Here is a 27,955-nt window from a genome sequence, read left to right as displayed (position 1 = left end):
ACCAACAAAAAAATTCTCCTTTGAAGTTTATTTTAATGAGTGACTCCATAAATGATGGTTGTGAGTTGTTGACAAGTGCTTGTGATCTTGAACTGCTCAATATGTATGTTAAAGTTCTAAGTGATAATCCAACGGGCAAAAACATCTACGGGTCGGAAGAGAGACAGAGGGAGTCTATTATTAGCTAGCAGAAAGGTTATTTCTTTACTTTGTAGAATTTTGAATCCAGACATCTATATATCCAACGCAAATCAGGTATAAACGTTGCTCAATATCCTCCATACAAATCTCCCTCAATCAAAAACTTGGTACTGATCCTTCATCACTTGATGCAACCAGCATCATTTATCCTTTTCATAATGGCGCATTTGAGATAGATGCTTCAGCTAATTCCTTTAGAAAAGCAACAACGTCGTCAGGCGTACTGAGCAAATACCGAGCATTTGTACGAGTCCTGCCAACTGCACAAGAGAAGTAATTCTCCTTCTTCAGATCCAGCACATTCCATGACACATTTTCAGGTGAGGTCCGTCGTCCACCACCATTGGAAGTTTTCTTCTCCGAGTTCGATACAGGCCTATTCCTGTTCTGAGATGATTTTGAGCTAGTTCGGCTAGACGGAGCTTTTGGCGCCGATCGCCTTTCCCCTGGTACCTTCAGTGCATCAGACACCTTACCCCTTGGAATACCAATGCAATCAGAAGGAAGCTCTGGCTCGAAAAAGGTATATACATCCTCATCCTACATTACAAAGACACCAGACAGAAATCAGAATAGTGGCATCTGTATTTCATAAAAACCTCTGGCGTAGTTTGAAGTTTGACTCTTAAAGCATATAAGTTCAAAGGATTTGGCAACATGATCCATCTAGTTTAGCCTCATTAATTTAAATATATTTATACAGATGGACATAGTGTAGCAACAAAATGGGCATATAACAACAAAATTCAAGATGGACACAGGAAAACAAGTATACAGTTGCAAATGATCAACCTATCCTACTTTGATTTTCTTAAGTTAATTCTGTTGGGAGCATTTAGTTCATTTTTTTTTAAATAATAGTTGGACCACACTTAATCAAAATCTGGAGCTAGTTTAACAGACGGAAGCTTTGGGTTATAAAATTTGAAGTTCACAGCAATAGTAGTATTAACTTGAAGAAAGGATATTTTGATAGCTTTAAGGAATTTACCTTCCCCAAGAAATGCCCAATGCATAAGACGTAATCAATTGGTGTTGCAATGGCTTTACTATGTACTATCTCCCCCAGTATACGATCAATTGCTGCTCCCTGCATGTGTATATATGGGTGTATGAGAATTGGGAAAAAGAATTGTCTCGTGAACTAATCAAGCGCTTGAAACAAAATTCATGGAGCAACTATCTGGTCACATATTATCATAAGAAACAATGTGGTCACCTTTGTAACACCAACTGCTCGGACCTCAACGGAGCGGAGTCCTTGTACAACGTCAACAGATGCATTTGATATTGGGCCTGTCCAGAGATGCTGCAGCATGTCTCTAGCTTGCAATCTTCCAAATTCAACATCTAAAAGGACATGGAAGTACCCCACAAATGAAAATTATAAGTTAAAAAGAGGAAAGAGAATTGACACGCCGAAGGTAAGATAAACCTTGAATATCTAAAAACAAGAACCACATGACTGAATTTTCTTGAAATGAAAATAGATGACGAAACTAAGATTACCTGCATACTTGTAATTCCAAACAAGTGAAGTTTCACGTTGTTCAAAGTGAGATCTCGGTGTCCTTTCAGTGAAGTACTCGAAGACGTGCTGGATATAGTCAAAAGAACCAGAAAAGTTAGAGCTGAAAAATCCACTTTCAGAACCTAGCTACACATGTTCATACCTTTACACTATCAACCCAATCCATATTGAGATGCTCTGGCATCGTTGTCATCCATACACCATTTGTAGATCGCAAAAACATTCCATTTTCTGCTGCTAACCACATGTTGTACTCACTGAAGTTCTGCAAAGGTACAAAATTGGCATGGGGAAACGTAGCTATAGTTGAAGGAATTGAAATTTTGCTAGTTGTAATGCAGTACATCATCTAAGACATTTCTGTCACTTCCACTGAGGACAACAACTGTTGTCTTTGGGTCGTTGCAGATTGCGGTCAATGGTTCTTTCAGTTCGGGATGCAATTTCAGTTCCATCTCTCTAATTTGATCTCCACCTCTTCTTCCAGGGGTATCCACCGATTCTGTCAGCGCAGAATTGAAACCCTGTTTTTGAGGACCACCGTAATCAAGTCAAGAAATTGTCATTAACATAGCTAGTTGCTGCATATCAGTATAAAAGAACAGAAAATTAAACTTAAAAATATATAATATCTCATGAAATTTAGGCATTCGACAGAGAAATCCAAAGAGTCCTCACAAAGGCAAAGTACGGGGAAGGGGAGGCTGCATCTATTCTTCTTCACACGTATAACCCCTTCCCACAAAGTCTACCACTAACTGGAGATGTTTCCCTCCCAGAATCACCAAGGCCCGATATCATGGTAGCATCCTAGATCCCTTCACTCTTCTATTGCTAATTCTTTACTTCTACAGCCAAAATCATTAGCAGCATACTAGCCACCCCCTTCACCCATAATATGCACACCAAAGCATCACCAACATGACTTGGACTCGAGTGAACATGTCAAATCCAAAAACAGTTGGTATGCTATCCAAATTAGCATAGGCTTTTGCCACTAACTTGATTTCATCGTCTAAAGCCATCTAGGTAGCCTTTCTGCTATATATGAACTCTTCCAGAATCAAACGATTATTATCAATCACAGGAATCATTAGGGGAAATAGTTAACTGTAGCTTTTGGATAAATAATTTCAGCAGATCACATTTGAAAGAGGGATGAGTGGTACCAATATTAGTAGACGATTATTGGACAACAAATAGCGGTCAATTGCATCACTGATGTTAAGCCGGGGTGGAACTTTTCTTATCCTCTGTTGAGCTTCAATAACTGTATCATTTAGTTCACTGCGAAGAAGAGGAATAGTGGCCGATTAATATGCAAAGTTTATCAAAAAGAAGCCATTTATAATCTCAATTAATAAACATGTAATGCTTAAATTGCACCAACAGTATCTATGCTGAGAAAAGATTAAAACGGCTGACATAGGAGAGTTGTTTAATATCGAGAGAAGCCATGCAACAAATCATAGAAATGATCAAGGCAAATATGCAAACTATATAATATGGTGCCTCCAATCATTCTCAAGGTAGGCATACCTTAGATAAGAGTGTATATTCTGACATAAGATCCTAGTCAGTTAAACAGGCTGCCTAGGTACTTTTATGACCCTAAGAACATAAGAATACAAATCTAAGGTCTAACCTGACCTGTTCCAATCCATGGATCAAATAACTCCGAACTAAAGACAGATAGGAAGAATCAACTTGAGTAAAGAAAGTGCAAATGAGTACTGAAGAGCCAACCCTGAGGGGTAGCTCAACTGGTAAAGGCCTGAGGACAAAGTCCTTCAGGTCGCCAGTTCGAGCCCCCGCAGGGCCACGGGAGGCATTACAAACCGGCCGCGTCTCCAGGGCCCCGTGGAACTAACCGCGGTGCACACATTGAAACAGCGGGTCCTGGTGGGTACAGCTAGTCGGGTTCGCAAAGCGATGCCCGGAAACCACGGTTAAAAAAAAAAAGTACTGAAGAGCCACAGCCATGAAGTTAAACTCAAGCAAGAACTGACTTCTCTACTATCTTGCTTCTTCAAGAAGCCTTGCTGCATAGCATAGCATTTACAGCAAAAGTAGAACAATAAGGGTGGTATTTTATGGTTTTATACTTTTATTACTCTTTTGCCGCCAAATAGGTTCTTCACAGGAGTCTGATCAGTGATTAGGCAAAAATCCACAGTAGCTTTACACTGTTAACGATAATAGGCTATTGCTGAAATGTATTCTCACCTCACAAAAGTTTCAGCCCATTCTTGAGCAGTATGGGTAGTCACATGCAGAAAGTTATGCCTGTGGCGTTTTTCTCTTTCTTCGGCTGACATATTTAAAGCTTGCCCAATCGACGCAGCGACCTCTGTGATATTCCATGGATTCACCAGAATTGCTCCAGCACCTAAGGACTGTGCAGCACCTGCAAACTACAAATGCACGAGATTAAAGATTAGAAAATTTATCTATTGAAACTATGCACATACAAAGAGAGATGAGACAATTTCAATGTGTTGGACAGCACAGCAGTAAAATTTCCTTCAAGATTACTGCAAAACTGAAATGGTAGCTCCATTATTTTGATTTCACAAATTATCTTACTCCATGACAACGTATGACATAGAATACTCAATAGTTACACAATTAGGAAGAGAATAAGCAATATGTCAGTTATGGTTTATTTGGATATCTAACTGAAAAGAAAAGGATTGATTTTTTCATTTGGTTGACATGCTATGTTGTGTCACTGTCACATAAAAGCAATCTGTGAGAATGCGCGGGAGAAAATATTATTATTGATTAATTAATGACAATGATACAATGAGCCCTATATATACAATATATGTCCTACTCCTAATACATATGGGATTAGGGTTATTTACTACTATTTATACAATGAAACTAACACTCCCTCCTCAAGCTGGTGCATGTAAATCATATGTACCGAGCTTGTTACATATATAACTAATACGAGGACCAGTGAGGGACTTGGTAAAAATATCAGCAAGCTGATCATTCGACTTCACAAATTTTGTAGCAATATCTCCCGAGAGTATCTTTTCTCTAACAAAGTGACAGTCAATCTCGATGTGTTTAGTTCTCTCATGGAACACTGGATTTGACGCAATATGAAGAGCAACTTGATTATCACACACAAGTCCCATCTGACTGATCTCACCAAATTTCAACTCCTTGAGCAACTGTTTGATCCAAATTAGCTCACATGTGGCCATAGCCATTGCTCGATATTCTGCTTCTGCACTAGACCGAGCAACCACATTCTGTTTCTTGCTCTTCCAAGACACCAAATTTCCTCCTACTAAGACACAATACCCAGATGTAGAACGTCTATCAGAAGGTGATCCTGTCCAATCAGCATCTGAGTATCCAACGATCTGCTCATGGCCTCGATCTTCAAACAATAATCCTTTGTGTGGAGCTGATTTTATATACCGAAGAATGCGGACAACTGCATCCCAATGACTATCACAGGGAGAATCCATAAACTGACTCACAACACTCACAGGAAAGGAAAGGAAATGTCAGGTCTAGTCACTGTGAGGTAATTTAATTTACCAACCAACCGCTTATATCTTGCAGGATCACTAAGAGGCTCCCCCTGTCCAGGCAGAAGTTTAGAATTCGGATCCATCAGAGTGTCAACAGGTCTACAACCTGTCATTCCTGTCTCCTCAAGAATATCTAAGGCATACTTCCGTTGTGAGATCACAATACCTGAGCTAGCCTGAGCGACCTCAATACCCAGAAAACACTTTAATCTGCCCAGATCTTTAGTCTGAAAGTGCTGAAAGAGATGTTGCTTCAACTTACTAATACCATCCTGATCATTGCCGGTAATAACAATATCGTCAACATAAACGACCAGATAAATGCAGAGATTTGAAGCAGAATGTCGATAAAATACAGAGTGATCAGCTTCACTACGAGTCATGCCAAACTCCTGAATAACTGTGCTGAACTTACCAAACCAGGCTCGAGGAGACTGCTTTAGACCATAGAGGGACCGGCGCAACCGAGATACAAGGCCACTAGACTCCCCCTGAGCAACAAAACCAGGTGGCTGCTCCATATAAACCTCATCCTCAAGGTCACCGTGAAGAAAAGCATTCTTAATGTCCAACTGATAGAGAGGCCAATGGCGAACAGCAGCCATGGATAGAAAAAGGCGGACTGATGCAATTTTAGCCACGGGAGAGAAAGTATCACTGTAATCAAGTCCAAATATCTGAGTATATCCTTTGGCAACAAGATGAGCCTTAAGTCGATCAACCTGGCCATCTGGACCAACTTTGACTGCATACACCCAACAACAACCAACAGTCGATTTACCTGAAGAAAGAGGAACAAGCTCCCAAGTACCACTTGTATGTAAAGCAGACATCTCGTTAATCATAGCTTGTCACCATCCGGGATGAGACAGTGCTTCACCTGTAGACTTAGGGATGGAAACAGAGGACAAAGATGACACAAATGCACAATGGGATGATGAGAGACGATGGTAACTTAAACCGATATAATGAGGATTAGGATTAAGTGTAGACCGTATACCTTTTCGTAGTGCAATCGGTTGATTAAGAGGAGACAAATCCGCAGTATTAGCAGGGTCAGGTGCAGGACGTGAATCAGCTGGGCCTGATGTTGGGGGCGGACGACGATGATAAGTTAGGAGTGGTGGAGCTGTAGAAGGTTGAACTGCGCTAGGTGGTAGCACTGGAGCTATAGTTGGTGGAACTGGACTAGGTGGTGGCACTGGAGCTATAGTTGGTGGAACTGGACTAGGTGGTGGCACTTGACTCGGTGGTGACACTGGAGCTATAGGTGGTGGAGCTGTAATTGGAACTGTAGGCGGTGGAGCTATGGAGGAAGATGAATGGGAGATAGGGACTGAATCTCCAAAAGAAGGAACAGGTAGCACCTCAGAAATATCTAAGTGATTAACTGGACCTGTGAAGTATGATTGGGTTTCAAAGAAGGTAACATCAGCAGACATAAGAAATCGCTGAAGGTCAGGAGAATAACATCGATATCCCTTTTGCGTTCTCGATAACCCAGAAATATGCACTTAAGAGCACGAGGAGCTAACTTATCTTTTCCTGGAGTAAGGTCATGAACAAAGCACGTACTCCCACGGGGTGGAAGAGAGAACAAAGGTAAGTGGGGAAACAGGACAGAGAATGGAACTTGATTTTGGATAGCTGAAGATGGCATACGATTAATAAGATAACAAGATGTAAGAATTGCATCCCCCCAAAAACGCAGCGGAACATGAGATTGTATGAGTAGGGTACGAGCAGTTTCAATAAGATGTCTATTCTTCCTTTCAGCTACCCCATTTTGTTGGGATGTGTACGGACAAGATGTTTGATGAATAATCCCATGGGAGTTCATAAACTGCTGAAATGGGGAAGACAAATACTCTAGGGCATTATCACTACGAAATGTGCGGATAGAAACCCCAAATTGATTTTGAATTTCAGCATGGAAGGTCTGGAAAATAGAAAACAAACTCAGATCGATTTTTCATCAAAAATATCCAAGTGCACCTGGAATAATCATCAATGAAACTGACAAAGTAGCGGAATCCTAAGGTAGAACTAACCCGACTAGGACCCCAAACATCTGAATGGACTAAAGTAAAAGGTGACTCTGCTCGATTGTCAAGACGCCGCGGGAAATGGGAGCGGGTATGCTTACCGAGCTGACACAACTCACACTCTAGAGTGGACAAGTGAGATAAGCCAGTTACCATTTTCTGAAGTTTTGACAGACTGGGATGTCCTAACCGTTTATGTAATAAATCTGGTGAATCAGCAACGGGAGAAGTTATTGGAGGAAGACAAGATGCGAGTCCATGTGATTTTGCAAGGATAAGGTAATAAAGTCTATTTGATTCACGTCCGATACCAATGATCCGCCCTGTACTGTGTTCCTGTATAAAAACAAGGTCATCAAGAAATAAAACAGCAGATTTAAGTGATTTGGCTAAGCGACTAACGGCTAACTGAGTCTAAAGGTAAGGAAGGAAGTGGACTTGCTTGACCTATTGCAGTTGCCATGGCTTGAGACCCATTGGCCATTGTGACTGTTGGAAGAGATTGAGAATATGAGATACTAGTGAAAAGAGATTTGTTACCAGAAATATGATCAGATGCACCTGAATCAATGACCCAAGACTCAGAAGGTGAAGATTGGGAGACACCAGTCATGCTACTATTTGTTGGAACAACGGAGGTTAATCCTGAAGATGTCTGTTCACGTGCTTTGTACTGAAGGAACTCAATATAATCCGGTAAAGAAACCATCTGGATAGGATTCAATGCATTGGATCCAACGGATTGTGAGTTAAAGGCTTCCGATACGAATTCCATTATAATATCGTGTCGGAAAAAGCAAAAATTTTCTGGGGGATCACTGTTCACGCCGGAAAATCACTGTAGCTCGCCGGAAGAAAAACTCAAAGTGGTCGGAATTGAAAAATAAAATTATGGGTAGGCTCGGAATTTGAGGGCGATCCAACTGTCCTGAAGGAACTTCGTCAAAAGATGCCCGGAAAGTGCCTCACGCGCCGGCGCGTGGGTGTCGGATCTCCGCGGGAGAAATTCTTCCGGCGACGCGTGGGAGCGCGTGCAGCCTGTTCTGCCGGAGATTTTTTACTGGGTTGGTCGCCCAGCTCTGATCTACTTTCCGGTGGTGTTGGTTTTTGCACAACACTGACGGATAGTATTATTCTTGCGGACAGACTGTTTTTGCCGAAAAAAAAGGGCTTCCGGTTGACCTTTTTTTTTTCTTCACGAAGTCGCTGGAATTTATGCACAGCGATAAATTTCTCACGGTTGCTCTGATACCATGTGAGAATGTACGGGAGAAAATATTATTATTGATTAATTAATGACAATGATACAATGAGCCCTATATATACAATATATGTCCTACTCCTAATACATATGGGATTAGGGTTATTTACTACTATTTATACAATGAAACTAACACAATCTAAACGAAAAAACACCAAAAACAGAGGCTGTTCAAAGAAGCTGGAGCGCAGTTGTTCAGAAAGAAAATTATGGCCCGTGTCACAGAAACTTGTCAAATCAGATGTTCTATCTGCAAAAGGTCTTACGAAAAATAACCTCCTTGACTTTGGAAATGAATAAGACGTAAGAGAACAAAAGATACCATGTATGGAGCATCATGTGTGATTCAAGAAGACTGAGGGGCATCAAAATTTTGAAAGGAATTAGGATAACTGTAATCTTGCTTTTGTTTTCGATAAACTGTTAGCCTCGTCAAAATAAAGTAGCAAAGGAACACAAAAATGTCCGTCTATGTGGGTTATGCTGCAAAAATCTTTTCATCTTATCTGTTCACAATGCCTGAAAGCATAAAACACTTTTGAAACCAAAAAACTTGTAAATATGGCATTCGAGGAAATAGAATTGCAATTAGATATGTGATTATTACTTCGCTGAGAATAAGGACCCCTTTTTTCGACTCCTGGCAGGCCACAAATTCATAGCTGACAAGGTTCATGCCATCCCTTAAGGAGGTAACCAGCGCTACATCTGATGAACAAGACATTGCCAAAAGAAGTCAAATACAACAGGAACAGGCATGTAGCTACCACATGGATTTAGCTAATGATGAAATGACAAATGAAGGTACCAATATATATCATATAATAGTACATCAACTTTTGGCAAGAATGGTATTTGGGACGATGACAATGATAATCTTGCAGTAATTATTTATTTTATATGATTATATATTTGCAAACTTTTTACCATCATGTCAGTAATATATCGTTTTACCTTATAGTCTTGAACCATCGGTAATATGACAAGTAGAATACAAACTGTATTACTAGTAAAGGATTTTTTTTCCCTTCAAGATCACTAAAGCAATAAGGTATATCTGGACTATGGCAGGCATATGTTTTCCGAATGTGATCAAGTATACTCATTCCCTATTCAAATCCTGGAGCACAACTTATGCATTATCTAGTGGATAAGCCATGTTTTAATACATGACTGGTTGCAGTAGCTTACTAGGAACTCGGCACCTCAGTGGTCCATGCTCCAAATACAATCCATATAGGAAATAAGTTGGAACAAACAGGTAATCACTAGGGTCCTGCGCCTGAAAGACCATTTCATGGCTAGAGCAATAAAATCATTCTCCCTAGTCCACATGCAGGGTAAAACCCATCTATAGATCATGGTCAAACTTCTGTGTTCATTATAAACAAATCAACCAATAGAGAAGGAAGTGCAAGATACCCAAAACAAAGAAAGCAGCAAGAAAACAGACTGTTGGGCTTCTAGCTGCTGAACTCTTTCTGCCTTGGGTGAAAGCAAAATGAGAGTGTGAGGAAAGGAATATGTTGGTTTGGTGCCAGAGGCAGAAAGAACTTCACAGGAGAAAGGCAGTAAGAAAATATATAACCACAATACCTACATGCTCATAGACACAATTCTCCTTCCCATCCCTAACTGAATGTCCACATTTCACTACTACATCAAAGCGATTCAACCATTTAGTACAGAAAGGATGAAGTTAAAACAATATGCCAGATCTTAATAATAAAGCCCAGTGAGCAGATCTAAACGTATATTCTTCTTTCAGAAGTTTTGAACCAATTCCAGGATCTGCAAGTTTGATAACCTTTTTCTAGAAAGTCTAACATGATGCAGACTTCTCTGAGAACATGCAGAGGCCTCTATAAGCTATTACATTGTCAATATCATTTGTAAGGACCAGAAGAGTCCTGAAACTACAAGTATTTTAAGCCTGGGAGAGTAATTATCCTAAATTCTGCCAGAAGTGGCTTTAAAAGAGAACGGAATTACCAAACCCAAAGGGAAACAACCTTATGAAAACTGTGTAGAGATGTACCCTTCCCCATATATGTATTAACAAAGAACTATTTACTAACCAGGCGTACAACCGTACATAAACATCAACTGCTCACCGCTCTTCTCTTCTCATAGTTTAGTTCCAATTCCAGAGGCAATCTAATAAACTCATACCAGGTGAGAGCACAAGCATGTACTAGTGCTTACATGTAAAGTACAGAAGAAAATGACCAAACATAGATGAGCAGAAACAACACTACTATTACACATTATTATCTCACAGAATAGCATAGAGTACTGCAACTAAGAAGTGTGGGGGTTGGGGGTGCATATGGGGTGTGAAAGCTGCTAATAGAACTAAATGCAAGATGAAAGGGATTACCAGTTACAGCATATAGTGCGCATAATGCATGAAAGTCAAGAGATCGATCCTGCATTGAAAAAACAGTATAACCATATTTCAGCCTTGGTATAAAATTCAGGAACAATGAATTTAGGGAAAAAAGACTAACCAGATGATGAATAGGCACTGCAGTCAAAGTTCCAAATCGGCCATTGATGCGTCCAACAATCTCATGAACCTGACTAGTAAGTTTTTGGTCTGCAAAAATACAAGGTAAAACCAAGTAAAATATCATACTTAAGCATGAAGATAAATTGACATACATCAGCATTTATAACCAAGTAAATCTCATTGACATTTGACTGTCCTTTAAGGTCCACCTGGGTTCATGAGTTCCCAGATACTAAAGTTTTTAAGATTCAGAAAAGGGAAGTAAAGCATTGTCCTAGTTGAAAGCTTACAAGAGAATCTCCCTTATGAGTGGTACTCGAGCTAATTCAAGGAGAATAAGCTAGTCACCAAAGTTCATCAGATTAAAAATGCCATTTCCATGGAAGCATTTCTGGATGCAACAGACAAAGTATCTCACGGAATCCACTGGAAAATAGGTGAATAATAAGTGTAATAAGCTTTGGTTTGGATCCCATCTTTGTTCCTCTCATGGATGTTCCGTCCAAGTTGAGGACTGTGCTGGATGATTAATGCTCAGAACTAGCTCTCAAGAATTCTAAATTTGTATTGAACTGCTTCAATTTCTTTGAAAAGACTTTATATGTGTAATGTTTTTCTAATGTCCTAGCATTACACACTGCAATCTTATTCTAAGTGAAAACAAAAAGAATCAGATAACCACCTCAACTAGTTTTTTTGCCAAGTTCTTTAATGTAACGACAGATCATTGTTGGGTGCAAACTATACTGTTACGCAACTTTCTAATTTGAATTTTGTACCTGATGTCTCTGTTGCAGCACAAAACTTCATTACAACTATAGCATGGAAGGTAAAAGGAGGCGCGATTCCTCAACATACAGTTTAGCATCAATGAATGCCTTCGAATATCTAAACCAATATGGAAAGTACGCACCAGGTTTAAGACAGAAAGAGATGGAAAGTTGAAGAAGGAGCAAGAGAGAGAGAGAGACAGAGAGATTTCTCTAAAATGATCACTCCTACCGGTGCAGCTATCTGAGTCTTTGCTAACAAGCTAGGAGTAATCAAAGACGACTCATGGTTCTAAGCACAGATGAAGTAGCCAACAGGAAGGGAGGATTATATTCTGCAACTAAATAGATTCATGATGGAATGCCTGTGGCACATGTCTTTTTCCTGGGCACTCAAGTTTGGATCACTTTTTTTTATACATTTAACAATTAACTTAACAACTCTAAAAGCTAGCTAGCCCTCAAGTCCGGATCATTAAGATCATTAACAGGAATCTTTAAATTTTTAGAGCGTCTATATTTGGTAAAGAATCTATGATGCTTTCCCTAGACAAATTTTTTTTACGCTTTGACCAATGGACTTATGAATCAAAAAACTCCCCTTCCTAGGAACTCTCTGTTCAGATGTAAAAACAGCTGATGATGAACTGGACCAGTATAGTGGAAAGTAAACTTTCCCTACAGGCAGTAATGGCAAATAGGAGAAAAGGAAAAAATAAAATGATTCAACGAAATAAAGAAGAACTCAGAATGAATGTGCCCAAGAAAATACATTCAGGAACATCTGTTCTTGTTGGCACAGCAATTTGCAGCAAAACCACTTTATCACGCCAGTACGGGTTTTCTTCAAGGAACTTCTCAAATGCTAGGATCTTCTGGGGAATTCCTTTAATCATATCAAGACGATCAACTCCTAACATCACCTGTATTCAAATTTATTTGGGGAAAACTAAGCAAGGTCAAAGTTTATAGGACCAATGCATAAACAATTGCAGTAGCTAAGGTCATCCTCCTACCTGACTACAGGCAGAAACAGAAGAAAGTGATACGAGTTTGGTATACATAAAACAAGATAAAAAAATGATTAGCAAGAACACTAGACTGACATAGCTTTGCAACAAAGGGTGGGAAATTCCAGGTAGCCTTCAGAAAATTGAAACATACATGACTTAGAAGCAAATACATTTCACCTTTTAATGAAAAAAGGAATATGGATTTTGTACAAAACAGAAAAATGGGGAATGATAAAGCCACATGGAAATTCTAAGAGTGTAAAAGCCACATCTGCTTTAAGGCAGCAAAACAACGGAACATAGTTACTCCTGGCAAATGCAAAGAAATCTTTCTCTCTTTTTGTTCTTTCTTTTTTTTTTTTTTAAATTTCTGTCCAATTTCCATATTCATATCTATATACTGTTTCATAATAGGAAAAATTCAGTAAGAAATATCCGACTATCTAAATGGTAAGCATGTCAACTAAAGTAACAGAACGGAAGAATTTACTTATTACGCCTTCAAGATACACCTTCGGTGCAGCAAACAGGCAACTTTTTGCTTGATGTAAGCACGTGAAAGCATTGTGATGACAGGTAGCCGTAGGACTAGAATCTATGGCGCATGCCTGCCCCTGTTTCGTACTATTTTATCTAGCCCCCATTTTTATCGAAAGTACACTATTAGAAAAGGGAGACATTACTTCTGTAATCTTTGTAGGGGAGGTACAATTTTCAGAAGGCGATGGTAAAATTACCCAAGATGGATCCAGGTCATGACCAAGTCCCCAACTGGCCTAAGGAACTGGGAAGCGGAAATATGATGTTGATGGAATTCAAGGCCAAGATTTCACAGTTAAAAATAGACAGTGAAATTGGTGAAAAAAATTTCTAAAAGCAAATTGTTCCCCATGTGATGCATATTGCAAATATAAACGTTTGCAATCAGAAAAAACAAAAAGATTTTTCCTACTTTATGAAAGTGATATCATTTCAAAAAGAAAAACTAGGCTAGATAGAGAGAGGATACAGAGCGGGAGAGAAATACCTTTCTCCCAGCAAATCTATCTTTTAGTTCTTTAATATGTTCCTGAACTTGAGGAACTTCAAGTGCTCGAATGAATCGCTCTGAATCTATACCAATGGGAAACTGTATGTACAAACAATTTAAAAATTGCTCAGAAAGAAACCAAGTTGATATTTTGCAAGGCTAAGTACACAAAATCTTTTAGATGAGGATTAGAGAAGTTCTTAATGCAGAAATGTTGTGTGAAAGTGTAGAAAGTTAACTTTAACATACCGCAGCGACACGGGTCAGTCTACCTTGATCTTCTACTCCTTCGGGAGTTCCTTCAAGTCCAAGGATACGAGTACAGGCACTAACGAAATGCCTTGCATAGTCATAGGTATGAAAACTGCAGAGGAAATTTAGCATACTGATCCATTAGAAGTCCAATAAAATCCCTAAAACATGACTAATCATTCCTGGCTTGAGTAACAATTAGATGGTTTTAAATCATCAAACTATGCAAATATAGGTCAAAGCCCTAAGGACTTTCATTACATAGAGGTTAACGGATGAAAAGTCACAGGAGAAAAAGTGGACATCATTTCCTTAACGGACCAGGAAGTCAAAGATGTGCAATGAAGTGGAAGTTAGTTACTCTGGCATGATACAACCAAAACATAGTACCAAGGAAACCCACAGATGAGCAATATAGTACACACTGGTATCTGATGAAAAATCAAGAGGAAGAGCAACTCATGTTAGTCTTCTAGAATTATTGGATAGTCATTATACAGACAGATAAAAATTACCAGTGAAACCAGCATATTCTCCTTTCCAGCTTAACTTGAAAAGTTATGCTACGATTTGTGAACCAACTTCGCCAGTACACTTTCTTATCACATAGATGTTAACTAGTGGAATCCTATTTTTTTTTCTTATCAGCTTAAACTCTGGAATGAAACTTCAAAGTGTAGTTTGAAATACAAGAACCTAAACTGGCAGACAGTTTGTTTTGAAAATATAACCACACACGTATTATTTACGGAGGAAAACCCATGTGAGCATTATGTTTTATGATTAGCATTCAATAGAACATTAGAAGGAGCAAATAAGAAGCCACTTGGATTACCATTCCAACTTTAGCCCAAATACAATCAAGTTTTTAGTAATTAAGTAATAGGGTCTGGTTTTTGAAAAGGGAAAAAGTCACACTGGCTTAAACTTTTATCTGAAGCTTTACAATCCAAAGAACTGAAAGAATACCTCATATTATACATGGAATCCTCTCACCAAAAAACGGAAAGGACTCTAATAGGAGACATTCGATGCATGGAAGTTCTTGGTACTGCATTCTAAACCAGAAGTGGAAATTTGTATTTAAAAGCATAACGGTACAAGTTCATGCAGATAGAAATGGTCACTGGAAATTGAAGCATCACAATCTCAACACAACTAAATCCAAACATCCTAGCAAATAATAATTCAATAAAAGGATCATCAACTTCAGCATGAATTTCCAAGCATAACATAACTGAACTAGCAGCAAACTAATAGCAGATTCATGGAACACCCATTATTCTCAACATTAATGATGAGGAAACTGCTGCAGATTTGAAATAGCAGAACCAGCACACTTTGCTATTAAGGTCTAATGTAAATCTCTTTAATATAGACTTTTCCTAGTTATACTTTCTTGGCAGAGTGTCTTTCACAATCATGCTAGGTGTTACCAAAGCATATCTTTCAAGCCATGCCTCACCAGGTAAAGTTAGTGCGAGGAAGAGATTTCACAGAAATCTAACCACTAGTACGTTATTTCTTTTTTACCGGTAATAAGTTAATTCTACTAAACAAAACCCGCAGATCGACGCCTACAACCTTAGAATTCAAGATCCTTGCAATCCACTACTTCAACTTTCACTCTCACCACAGAGAGACAGGAATATCACTCTGAGGTCCCAACAACTATTTCCAAATTTTGAAGGTTAAACAAAAACAGGAAGTTAGATGATATGAAGGAGAATGAGTTGCTCAAAGGAGAATTTACCCAACCAAATCAGCCGCGAGAACTGCTCGGAGCAGCTCCGATCTAGATGGCAATGTCCTGTGGATTTCTGAGGATGGAAAGGGTGTGTGTAGAAACCACCCAACTTTCATTTGGCTGTTGTACTCCTTGAGACATTTAGGAAGGAACATGAGATGGTAGTCATGACACCAGACTACATCACCTTCTTCATAATGTTCAGTCACGACATCAGCAAACATTTGATTCGCTTTCTTATAAGCAGCAAACTGAGACTGGAAACTTCTGGTAGTCGCGAGGCGGTCTTCTTGCGGAAGTCCAAGATAATGAAAAAGAGGCCACAATATGTTGTTGCAATAACCGTTGTAATACTGATGAACAATTTCTTCATCCAGGAACACAGGGATACACCTCTACGAGAACAGTATCAAAAGGGTAAACAAATGCAGGATATAGGTAAAGCATTCTTCTTGGAGAAAAAAAAAAGTAAAGCAATCTCCGAAGTCCTAAATTCAAAATGGCAATGAAGTGTGGTAAACTGAAATATGGTGGCAAAAACATGATGAGGACGATGTATTAAAACCTTTTCTGCCAGTGCTTTAGTAAGTGCCCTCTGCCCCGCCTCATCTGGCACGTTCACACCCGCCCAACCAATCCATCTAGCCTCAAACTCCTTCACACCTTCAACAAATTATTTCCAGAACAATTAGACCATCTCTTAGATAATATGAACATCAAACTCCCAAAAAGAGATAATTAGAGTCTAGGTAAAAATAAGAGTCAAAATGTAAAATAAGATATGACTGGAAGGAAGCTAGCTTACCAAGAAGAGCACTAACTAGACCTCCACCACTTATCTCCAGAGACCAGGATTCCTCACCCCTTCTTACTGCAGAGACAGGTAACCTATTAGCCACAACCAGGAGACGTTGTCTGGTGGGCCGTCCATCGGGCCGCTCCCATCCCTCACTATATGCTCGTGCAACTCCTTCTAGGTACTGTTCGACATATGAAACTCCTGCATTATCAGCTTCTCCTTGGCGAAAATCATGGTCAGAGAGCTCATTGCCCCTGTTGCTATCAGTAGAATCGCTTGTTTGATGAGAAGTTCTGCTAGTTTTCCTTAGCTCTCTTTCTCTCAATAGCCTCTCCAATCGAGTGGTGGCAACCGTTTGGTTTCCGTTGTACTTGTTCCCTGGCATCTGTCTAGAATAAGACCTCCTAGGATGAATTTAATAGAGTTCTATTGTCCCTGAAAACAAACGTCTTTCATCTTGATTATAGCAAATTAAGAGGTAGTGATAGAAGAAACTCCCCCCTGAATGATATAAGAATTTATAAAATTCCACAATCGCCTCAGGTACGAACAGTGAAAATGCAATTGCACAGCCCAGGGTAACATATATGAACAGGACATCAGCATTCTTGTTAAATAAACCAATAAAAAAACAACAAATACGCCTCAATCCCAAGCTAGTGGGGATCAGCTATACGACTCTTCACTATCCATGTAGCTACATTTAGACACGTACCAATCCAATATTTAAAAATTAGAATAACCAATAATAGAGAAAAACGGAGTTATACTAAGGAAGAGATAACAGGGAGAATGGGATCCACAGAATTCTACAGGGGAAATGGGGTCTAGCACTAAGAGTCTTGGCTGTTTTCCTCCAAGGTTTTTAATTAATCACGTTGTACAAATTCATTTGGTATCTCAAGTTCAGGTCAAGAAAACAAGAAAAATCAACCAAAGTGAGCAACGACAAGTGTATAAGTATAAAGGCGCACAAAAAGTAAAAGAAAGAACGATTGTAATGCTTCAGAACAATTATTAGATTCAACGCGGACACTAGCACAAACACATTGCATGCAGAAAATCAAACGCCTGCTATAGAATTGAGAATTCTAACCTTTTGCTCAGCTAATAATGCCACAAATATTTGTGTGACAGGTAAACAATCCTAACCCAACTTCAAAAACAACCAGAGGAGTATATCGCGAAAACGGGAAAATAAAATCAAGACTCGGTCAAACCTGAGGGTTCTGGCCTAATTTGATCCAAACGTCAATAACCAGAAAGCTATAGAATCATGACTCAAAAGAGCAAGAGTTAGAACAAAGAATTAGCATTTGGTGGGTGAATTAAATTGGCAACCTTTGATTGAGGTGAAAGAGGGAGAAATTAGAGTATATAAAGATTTCGGGTGGCAGAGAAGAGAGAATTATCATAGCGAGAGAGGAAGTGGAAGTGGAAGAGCAGACGAATCCTCGTGTAAGCTTTAAAAGGTACATAAAGCCTTACAGCCATGCAGCTGACACAGAGATTTTAGTTTTTGAGATTCGTATTTAAAAAGGCTGGAAAAGGCAGCACTTACGCAAGAATGCACACTCATGGTAATACCCAGGAATTAATTTTTGTTTTAATTAAAAAATTCTCTTAGAAAGTGAACCTAATAAAAAATTAATCAGAACAAATTATAGAGAACCTGAACCCTCTTTTGAAGGGTCTATGGGCCACTTGAGTCTTTGAAAGGGTCTATTTTATATTCCTTTTTTAATATCTGAAAAGGAATCTCAAAATGATTTTTCCGTATATAGGCTTTTAGGACCCCAGGTTAATGTAACGTTGTCCAGCGAAGTCTGAGGCTTTAATTTTCAATTCAAAGTTGTTAGTAAAAATCTAATGCATAAGTTTACTTCTATGCCCCGACAATATTATCTATGACTTTTTCACACTATCAAATTTAATTTTAAATGACACAACAAGGGCGAAGAGGTAACACTCTATAAAATTTAAATTTGAAAATATAGAAAATAAAATAAATGACCTATTATAAAGTTTAATAAATAAATTTAACTTTTATGCTATTGTATACTCTTTTTACACCAGACTGAAACGACATAAAACAACAACCACATCTATAATAATCTAATTTGGAAATCTAGAAATAAAATAAACGTCTGTTATAACAAATTAAATGTCTAAAAACGTAAAAGTCAATTATGTCATAAGTGGATATAAGTTAAAACCTTAACAAAATGAGTATTAACAAATAGTCTTTAAAAAAAATTCTATTTTATTGGTTGATCATATAAAAGTTTATCGTTAATAAATTACTAATAAAAGCCTTGGGCCTTTTTAGGAAATACGAAATGTGCGTGGACGATGTGCTGGAATAAAATAAATTACTTGTTATAACGAATTAAAATGTCTGATAAAGTAAAAATCAATTAACATCATAAGTGGGATAAACATTTAAACTTAACAAAACAAGCATTAAGAAATATTCTTAAAAGAAATTCTGTATTATTGGTCAATCATAGAAAACTTTACCGTTAATAAAAGGAGTCAATTACTCAAACGATCACTCAACTATCCCAAATTATCTTCTAAAGTCATTTTTCTTTCGTTTGTAACAACAAGGTCACTGAACTATGTTTATTGCACTTAGAAGGTCACTCAACTAGATTTTCCAAATTTTGGATTGCCAAATACCTATTTTACACTCTAAATTATAAACATTTATCTTCTTTTTATTTTCTTAAACTTTTTAAAATTATGATTTTTCCCAATTTAATTTATATTATGGATTTGCCTATAGAATAAGTAAATATTATTTATAAATTAAGAAAACAAAAAGTATTTAAGAATCTATAATGCTGGAATAACAAAATAATGAGTATAGTAAAAAAATTAATGAGAAAAATTTGTTCGTAATAATAATTATAGTATTAACAATAAAATTTTATTTACACAATTCAGAATGAAAGAAAATAAAGGTTGTAAAACATATATTCCATGCACGTAATATAAGAATAATTATTTCAATAAAAGATATTTTTATAATATACATTATATATTCTTAAAAATTATGTTCAATCTTATTATTAAGTTTCTACCAACTTTCCGACGACACAAAGTTATGTCACCGGAAAGCAAGGGGACTATCTGTATAGGGTAAAATATGCTATGTTAAGTCGTGCATGGAATATATATAATATAATTGAGCATAATTTCAAGAATATATATTGTATATTATAAAAATATCTTTATTTAAATAATTATTTTTATATCATGTGCATGGCGTGTATATATATATATATATATATATATATATATATATATATCCTTTATTTTCTTTCATTCTGAATTGTGTAAATAAATTTTTGAATTTTTATTGTTAATTCTAAAATTATTATTGCGAACAAATTATTCTAATTAATTTTTTTTACTGTGCTCATTATTTTGTTATTCCAGCATTATAGATGCTTAAATACTTTTTATTTTTTTAAATTATAAATAATATTTATTTATTATATAGGTACGTCCATAATATAAATTAAAAGGGAAAATCATAATATTAAAAAGTTTAAAAAAATAAAAAGAAAATAAATGTTTATAATTTAGAGGGTAAAATAGGTATTTGGCAATCCAAAATTTAAAAAATCTAATTGAGTAACATTCTGAGTGCAATATGCAAAGTTGAGTGACCACCTGAATAATTGACTATTAATAAAAGCCCTAGGCCTTCTTAGGAAATACGAAGTGTGTGTGGATGATGTGCTGTATATATAGCAGCAGTCACCACAGCCAATGAGGATTTAATATTTTGCTTCACGAGGTTGGCGTTCACATCAATCCTAACCAACCGAATCTTTTTCCACAAAACTAACAATGAGAGCAAAAACAAAATCCACAAAGCTTTTCTGATTTCTCTCTATGCAGCAGTCCTAGTGGAAAATAAAGTGGAGGGTGGATTGAACACAACTTTACAACAATCAAACACATACACACACAGATGTGACATTTCACAGACTATATGGAGCACCAGAATTATTTTAGCATTTTTTGGTGACAAGAACTTGAAAATTTTACCCTGAAATAATGAATTTAAATGTTATTTGTTAAATTCCAAAATCCACATAAGCAAGTATGACTGAAAATAGTTTTTAAATGTAGTGTACCGATTCTATTCTTCTGAAAATTATCAAGTTCAAATTGAGTGGGCAAGCACAACAGTACATGAGTTCCTGCATTCAAGATGGAGTGGCGGACTACCAATGCACTTTTTACGTCACCTTTTTTGCACTTCAAATTGTGTCCTCAAAATTCAGCATCTAATACTCACTCCTAAATCAGGCGAAGTAGATCTTTTCTATTACATGTGGAAGGATATCTATACTTCCACATATATTGCGTTTAATACACCAGCTCTTTTTTTCACTATCAGATTAAACAAAAGATATTTGTAAAAATATACATATATTAAACAAAAAATATTTACTGGTAATTCTTCATAAAAATAAGATTTATCATTTTAAAAACAAAGTTTAAAAGTTCGTTTCACAGTCACTGAATATTGGTTAAACTCTTTATAAAATAGTATAAATTTAAAATCTAATCATCACTTTATCTGAAAATCATGCAAACAGAAAATTCCCGAAACATGATTCAAAATAACGGCATTAAAAAAGCAGAGCGAACAGCTAAGGATTCACATCCTCTTTCACAATGCAAATAAAAAGTGCTTGTTCAACCAGAAATTCAGCGATTTTGTGATCGCGGATTCAAATCCAGATCATTCAATTAACCTCGTTCAATCAGCCAAATACATGCAGCAGCACATACATATACATACCGCACAGATTTCACTTTTCAGAAAGAGATAGCAGAGAGAGAAAAAATACCTGAAAGTTGAGCAGCGATGAGCGATGAATGTTTAGATTCTCAAATTGGAAATGTGGCTGAAATTGAAAGAGAGAAAAGATGTTTTGCAGAGCATATATATAGAGTGGCCACTGACCAGTGCTATAGAGGGAGAGAGGAAGGCAGCTTTCAGGCTAAGAAAGAGAAGGCTCGAGAATAAAAAGAGAGGCAAAAGGCAAATGAAAGGAAAAGGCAGCTTTATGTTTTTTTTTTTTTTTTAAATTGCAATTCACAGCTTCAGTGAAATGTGTACGTGCGCGCGCATATGAAGAATTATATTATGCTCAGAATCGCGAAAAGGGGATTTTGCTGGGTGAGATGGGGATATCTCCGCCTTTTATAAATATTGCACAGTGAAGGCGAGACATTGGCCGACTTGGCTTTTTCATTTGCTTTTTTGGGACTTTTAGCTGGGTTTGGCTTCACCGTGCCAGGTGGGGTGGCCTTGTTCGTCAATCAATTGGCTTGGGAGACTGAATTTATTCTCTCTCTCTTTTTTTTTTTTAATATATTGAGTAATGTTAACAAAATATCCGTACCACTTATTGTATCGAGTTCGAACTTTTGAAATGAAGAACTTTTTGTTTGAGAGTATTTTACCTCCTATAGTAGATCTATTTGGTGTGAATCTAGTCTGACTAATAATTATTTGAATTATAACTAGTCGTTATTGGCACACTTTAAGTAAATCTGTTATTTCACGACAATCTTTTAATTTTGTTGGATATTATATACATGAATGGATAGAGGTAATATTCAGATAATCTCTAATATCAAAAAATTTATAATTTGTTTCATATTATTCAATTGTTGAATCAAACAGAACAAAGTGAAATTTTTGATATAGCTTACTCCAACTAAATTGTAGTTGAGGTATAATTGTTCTTGCGAACATGATGTGATCACATTATTGGATGATGGGGATGATATGTGTATACGGTTAAAATCGGGCTTGCCCGATTTTGCTATTTAATCGAGACCAGGGGATTACGTCGAGGGTCGGCCTCGTAATGGATCGGGTCAGAGCACGAAGACGAGGTGCCGAGTTCAAGAATCGAAGTGTCCGTCGAGGTCGAGGCCGGCAGCAATCGAGACTAAATATGACCGACTTCAAGTGAAGTGCAATAACGGAAAGGCGATATATCCGTAACCGGTCGAAGATCACGGTGGAAATCCCGAAACAGATCAAATCAAAGGCGGTTATTTATACCAATCATGAGATTTACTTCCATAATTAGAATTGTACCATAATTAGGATTCCTCTAGTATATAAAGGGGAGTCCCCATCATTTGTAAACTCCTTACATTCACGAATATTAAAGCAATATAATATTTCTCAGCTATTACTTTCTTGTTCATCAGCTTCTTGTGCCTTTAACTATTCTTGCATAACTAGCTCGAAGGTGTCCGAGCTCGAGGGCCCTATCCAAACGCTGGTTTGCTTTATATTATTGTCAACTTGCATCACTTATCTTTACATTTATCAATTGATATTAGGTGAAATCACATATCCTTAAAACCACATTATAAGTTTAATTGTTATCCAAATTTCACTACTAGAAATCCGGTAAAAAGCAACCACAAAAAGCGACCAAAGTTGGTCGCTTATAGGCCCAAAAGCGACCAAAAAGCGACCAAACATGCCTGGTCGCTATATTGCTGGTCCCTTCACTTTAGGGACCAAAGTTGGTCGCTAATTAGCGACCAACTTTGGTCTCTAAGGTAAAATGACCAAATATTCCGGGAATTGACTATCGCGACCATCTTTGGTCTCTTTATTATTTTAATAATATAAATTTAGCGACCAAAGTTGGTCTCTAAATGTAAAATATATTATTTATTGATTTATTATTATTCATAAAACAACGACCAACTTTGGTCTCTAATCCAAATATTATATTTTAAAATCTGGAAAATGGAGACCAAGGTTGGTCGCTATTTTTTTAATTTTTTTTAAAAATAAGCGACCAAAAGTGGGTCGCTAATGTCAAGAATTTAATTTTTTTTAATGGAATAGCGACCAAGGTTGGTCGCTTTTTAAGAAATCTGGGTAAAAAGAGACCAACTTTGGTCGCTATTGCCCGTCAAATTATTTTTTTTAAATGACAAGCGACCAAAAAGAGACCAAAGTTGGTCGCTTTTCTGGGTATTATTTTGGGAGAAACTGCCTGTTTTGGCAGCTACACCACCTGCCAGCATACCAAATCCCTATTACAAGCAACAACAACAACAATACAACAACAAATACAACAACAACAACAACAACATTCAATAGAACTAACACATTAAGCTAACAAAACTAAGTTAACGCTTATTACAAACCCATTCGAAAGCTAGTTCTATTGTCTAGTTCAAAGTATATAAAGTACTCAAGGAGTGTTCTTCAACATCCTCGTCCGAATGTTGGATTGCCTCGCCCGACTCATTAGGTGGATGACTACGTATGAATTCCTCCACATCAGGTGTGAAGCGAACCTATAAGAAAAATTATATTAAATTAGTATTTCAAAATTTATATAAAAGTAAATAAAAATACTTAATTAAAAGTAAATAACGTACATGTATAGTCGAGGCTTGACCCTCGACCCACCTTTCTGAATCAGTCTCTTTCTTCTTCTTTACAATACGAGTTTTATTGAATAGCTCATGATCTTGCTTCATTGGCATCATAAAAGCTGTCTGGTGGCTTTGGTGATTATCCTCGGGATGAACTTGGATACAGAGAATAACTTGGATACAGTAGCTGATAGGGTGTGTCTTTTGATCAATTGTTGTTCTCGTTAGCGACAATGATGATGAGAATGCAATGACATGTGCTTCAAATAGTGATGGTGTAGGCAGGAATTTTAACATTTTCTAAGTAGATAAAAGAAAGATTATAGAGGAATTCTCTACTTCATTTTCCAAGAAGAAAAGAAGTTTAATTGATAGTGACAAGGTTGATGGTGATGGAATGTTTTCCGTCGGTCATGGCAGTTCCCATAAAACGGGTATCATAAGACCCTATGATGACAAAGATTATAGGAAGTTTTGTTCTCAACTTTCTTCCAAGTCTGATCCGTACAAGCTTAATGGGATGTTGGTGATGTCAGTCAAATCATTGTCTGAATCCGAAGAAAAATCACTCGGAATAATTATTATTTTATAAGTTTTATAAAATAATAATAAAATTATTAAAAAAATTTATGTGGGTCCCGCTTAAGCGACCAACATTGGTCGCTAATCTCAGTATATCTTTGACCAAACAAGTCTGACCAGTCCAGTCAACAATTTGACTAAATTTGCGACCAAATAGCGTCCAACTTTGGTCGCTAAAGTATTTCAAATATTTTTTTTATTATTTTCGGCAGTTTGGCGACCAACTTTGGTCGCTTTTTTTGACAAACCAAATTTGGTCGCTAATCTTTGGTCGCTTTTTACAGGGATTCTAGTAGTGTTTTAGAGTAAACAAATGTTCATTTATTGAGCGGATTATATCCATTTGGATTATAAGGACTTAAGCAGTTGAAATTGAAACATGACCTCCTAACCACCTAGTTGTCTCTTGAGAAGGAATTTGTTCTTATCGGACAAATTTTGAAGAAAAAAAACTGAATGACGCAGATTACTTAACATGCAGGAGAATGGAACTTTAATAAGGCATTTGCATTTGGAGCTTGTGGCGGGCCCTAATTCACAAAGCTCTCTTGAACCACTTTGGACCTACTTTGATTCTGTAGCTTCTAGCCAATGGAGGTCTCTGCTTCAATTGATCTTAGCTGGATCCATTTTTGTTACATGTCATGTCTAGTTGTCTGTGTATTTACGTAATCTTGGATTTTAAAAGTAGGAAAATATTCATAGTTATTGCAATTTAGTAACAAGTCACCTAATGACAACTGGATAGTCATAACACTTGGAGGAAGATTAAGGGGTCATTGGGTTGAAAAACAAGTTATCCCTGAATTATTATCCCACTCTCTCATACGGATAAAAATAATACTACAATCCCGGAATAATTTATCTCGGAACTAGTTATACCGCAATTTTATTCCAACTAAACATTCGATAAACTTATCTAAAATTTAGTTCGGTAATTAATTATCCAAAAAGATAAACTAAATGTTGGCCCTAAACCAAATCTGCCTTTAATTAGGACATAAAATGCTATTTTCTTTCCAAAAGATAAGTACCACAATCGGAAATACGAGAACTAAAATATCTTTGTCAGCTTAAATTTTGAAAAGAAAAGGAGGAGAAAATCTCATTGCTTTTAAAATAAAAAGGCACACATTAAAAGTTACATAAAAATTTATAGAAATCAACTATTCTTATAATAAAAGCCCCGGATAATAAAAATATTATTTAACTATCTAAATGATTATAGTGTCATCTTTTTGTTGGCAGAGCCGCAGAGGAACATGTAAATGAAAAGGAAAATGTCATTTTAATGGAGTATCATATTTTTGCACGCAGAGGAACGTGTAAAAGAAAAGGAAAATATGTCACGCGAGGAATTTTCCTAGCTTTCTTAGACCTTGGGGCTTGGACAAATGCATGATATTTTTATTGAGTCCTGACTGCGCACCACATATATAATAGTAGTATAGTAATATTCCCTTCGGTCCAAAATAAGTGATTTTTTGGTTTTTTTCTTGTGGTCCAAAATAAGTGATTTTTCCAGATTTCAAGAATGAATTAATTATTTTTTTCCTACATTGTCCTTGGAGTAAATAGTGTTGGAATATGTGTTAGGAGTGTTTATGTGAGATAATAAAGGTTAATATGGTCAATTACATTGCTAATTAATGCTAAAAGGTGAATTTCTTAATCTGTGTGAAAACATCCAAAATATCACTTATTTGGACCGGAGAGAGTAATGAGTAAGAAGTGGAAGTGGCAGTCGGAGTACAAAAAGATAGACTCGTAGACTACTATAATAGTTTAGACAAGAATTGCCTATATTTCAGTAAGTATATTAAATCTATGAGGAATCTCAAAGCATGCTAGTTGGTGATGACAAAAAGGGGAAAGACATGCTTTTTGGCTAATTAGCTTTTGCAAAGAGAACAAATCTATCTTTTATAATTTGCATGATACTTGGCATCAACTTAGAAAAGTGATTGAGAAAAAGATATTGGCTCACGTGGTAGCCAAACACGCAGCATTTTTTGTACTAATATGACAAAGACATAAACTATTCATCTTTAGGTAGCTTAAGGTTAAACTAATCATTTCAGCTTGATTCGTCAATATTAAATTATCACCAAAAAAAAAAAAATAGTTTACCAGTTGACTTATAACGCTGTCCATTAACATTTTCATTTCATTTTATACTTTCTGATGGTCCAAGATTCGTAGGGGTCTTTTCTTAATGTCCTCCACATATTCGAGTGATAAATTAGTGATGTTCGGTTGTTAAGTCAAGTAGATGAGAATTTTAGGGTGGATTTGGTGAGTTTAACTCAACTAGTTTTTTTGCTTAAACATACGCTAAAGAAAATTCAAAATTTATATGCATAATAAGATCATACTAATTAATTCTGAACTCAAATATATGAAAAAAATAGACTGTATTCATATAATAAGATTATACTAAATTAATTCTGAACCTACTCAGTATAAATGGAACTTGTCAATATTGCGTTCATCATATGAATTTAGTACTTCGATGCGGAGTATAAATTGATATGTAAAAATTAATTAAAGTTGCAATAAATAGTTAATATAAGCCCATAATTTTTGAAATATAATTGAGTTTAATTTAACATAAAAATCTTAAAAAGCTGAACACGTAAAGTTTAAATCCTGAATTCGTCTCGAACTTGTTTGTATTGATGGTGAAAAAGAGCTACACGTGGAATATTGGACTGCTGACATGGCATAACGTGCAGGACAATAATATAGCAACACGTGGCAATCTTATTTGATAGAGTAAGAAAAGGCACGGAAGGAACATCCACGAGACAGTACCGGGCCTAACAGCTGGCAATGAATGAATAAATAGTAGAAAGGAGGAAAGATACATGGACTGGAAAGAATAAGGAAAGGGAATCGTAACAGTGTAAGGCATTTATAGCAATAAGTGCATCGGTTATGAGAATCCAAAATAGAGGAAAATCAATATCATTAATGCCCATAATTAGCTCAAATTATGGGGGGAAAACCGTTACTATTGTACATTCCTATATAAGGACACAAAATATTATTTGGAAAGACACATCTGAGACAATATTAAAATATACACTCTATTTTTTTGCTTTCTCGAAATTCTCTGTTTTGACTTTGCAATTAATTATTTCATTAGTTATTCTTGTTATTTTCCTTTGATACCATTGAGAAAGTGAAGTTAAACTTGGTTATCAGTA

General features: G+C 36.6%; 1 protein-coding gene across 3 annotated transcripts; it reads right to left on the bottom strand.

The window, feature by feature from the left end:
• Positions 1 to 4: 4 nt before the first annotated feature.
• Positions 5 to 21,930, bottom strand: LOC109217832 (alpha,alpha-trehalose-phosphate synthase [UDP-forming] 1). 3 transcript variants are annotated; one of them, XM_019382107.1, is made up of 18 exons: positions 21,590 to 21,930; positions 16,722 to 17,150; positions 16,482 to 16,579; positions 15,923 to 16,311; positions 14,167 to 14,281; positions 13,915 to 14,016; positions 12,647 to 12,797; positions 11,103 to 11,191; positions 10,973 to 11,021; positions 9,200 to 9,300; positions 3,959 to 4,146; positions 2,902 to 3,019; positions 2,077 to 2,256; positions 1,875 to 1,997; positions 1,711 to 1,798; positions 1,421 to 1,551; positions 1,193 to 1,291; positions 5 to 741 (listed from the first exon to the last, which is right to left on the bottom strand). In XM_019382107.1, exons 2-18 carry the CDS (start codon positions 17,098 to 17,100, stop codon positions 355 to 357), a joined length of 2,787 nt encoding a protein of 928 aa, XP_019237652.1. In that variant the 5' UTR covers positions 17,101 to 17,150; positions 21,590 to 21,930; the 3' UTR covers positions 5 to 354. The 3 variants fall into 3 exon arrangements, with proteins under 3 accessions (XP_019237652.1, XP_019237653.1, XP_019237654.1); XM_019382108.1 differs by lacking the exon at positions 21,590 to 21,930 and adding an exon at positions 17,936 to 18,297 and having other exon boundaries at positions 183 to 741; XM_019382109.1 differs by lacking the exon at positions 21,590 to 21,930 and having other exon boundaries at positions 183 to 741; positions 16,722 to 17,164.
• Positions 21,931 to 27,955: the final 6,025 nt, after the last annotated feature.

This window comes from Nicotiana attenuata, unplaced genomic scaffold (assembly GCF_001879085.1).
Source record: "Nicotiana attenuata strain UT unplaced genomic scaffold, NIATTr2, whole genome shotgun sequence".
Classification (NCBI taxonomy): Eukaryota; Viridiplantae; Streptophyta; class Magnoliopsida; order Solanales; family Solanaceae; genus Nicotiana; species Nicotiana attenuata.
Note: the sequence above shows the minus strand (reverse complement) of the source record. Positions and strands in the feature narration are given on the sequence as shown.

What these genes read in the sequence shown, in the direction of transcription:
- LOC109217832 (XM_019382107.1), bottom strand. Translation starts at nt 17,100, where the DNA reads ATGCCAGGGAACAAGTACAACGGAAACCAAACGGTTGCCACCACTCGA. An exon ending in TGGGCTGAAACTTTTGTGAG is followed by an intron (nt 3,020 to 3,958) that starts GTGAGAATACAT and finishes TCTTCTTCGCAG; the next exon opens with TGAACTAAATGATACAGTTA. An exon ending in ATAATCGTCTACTAATATTG is followed by an intron (nt 2,257 to 2,901) that starts GTACCACTCATC and finishes CCTCAAAAACAG; the next exon opens with GGTTTCAATTCTGCGCTGAC.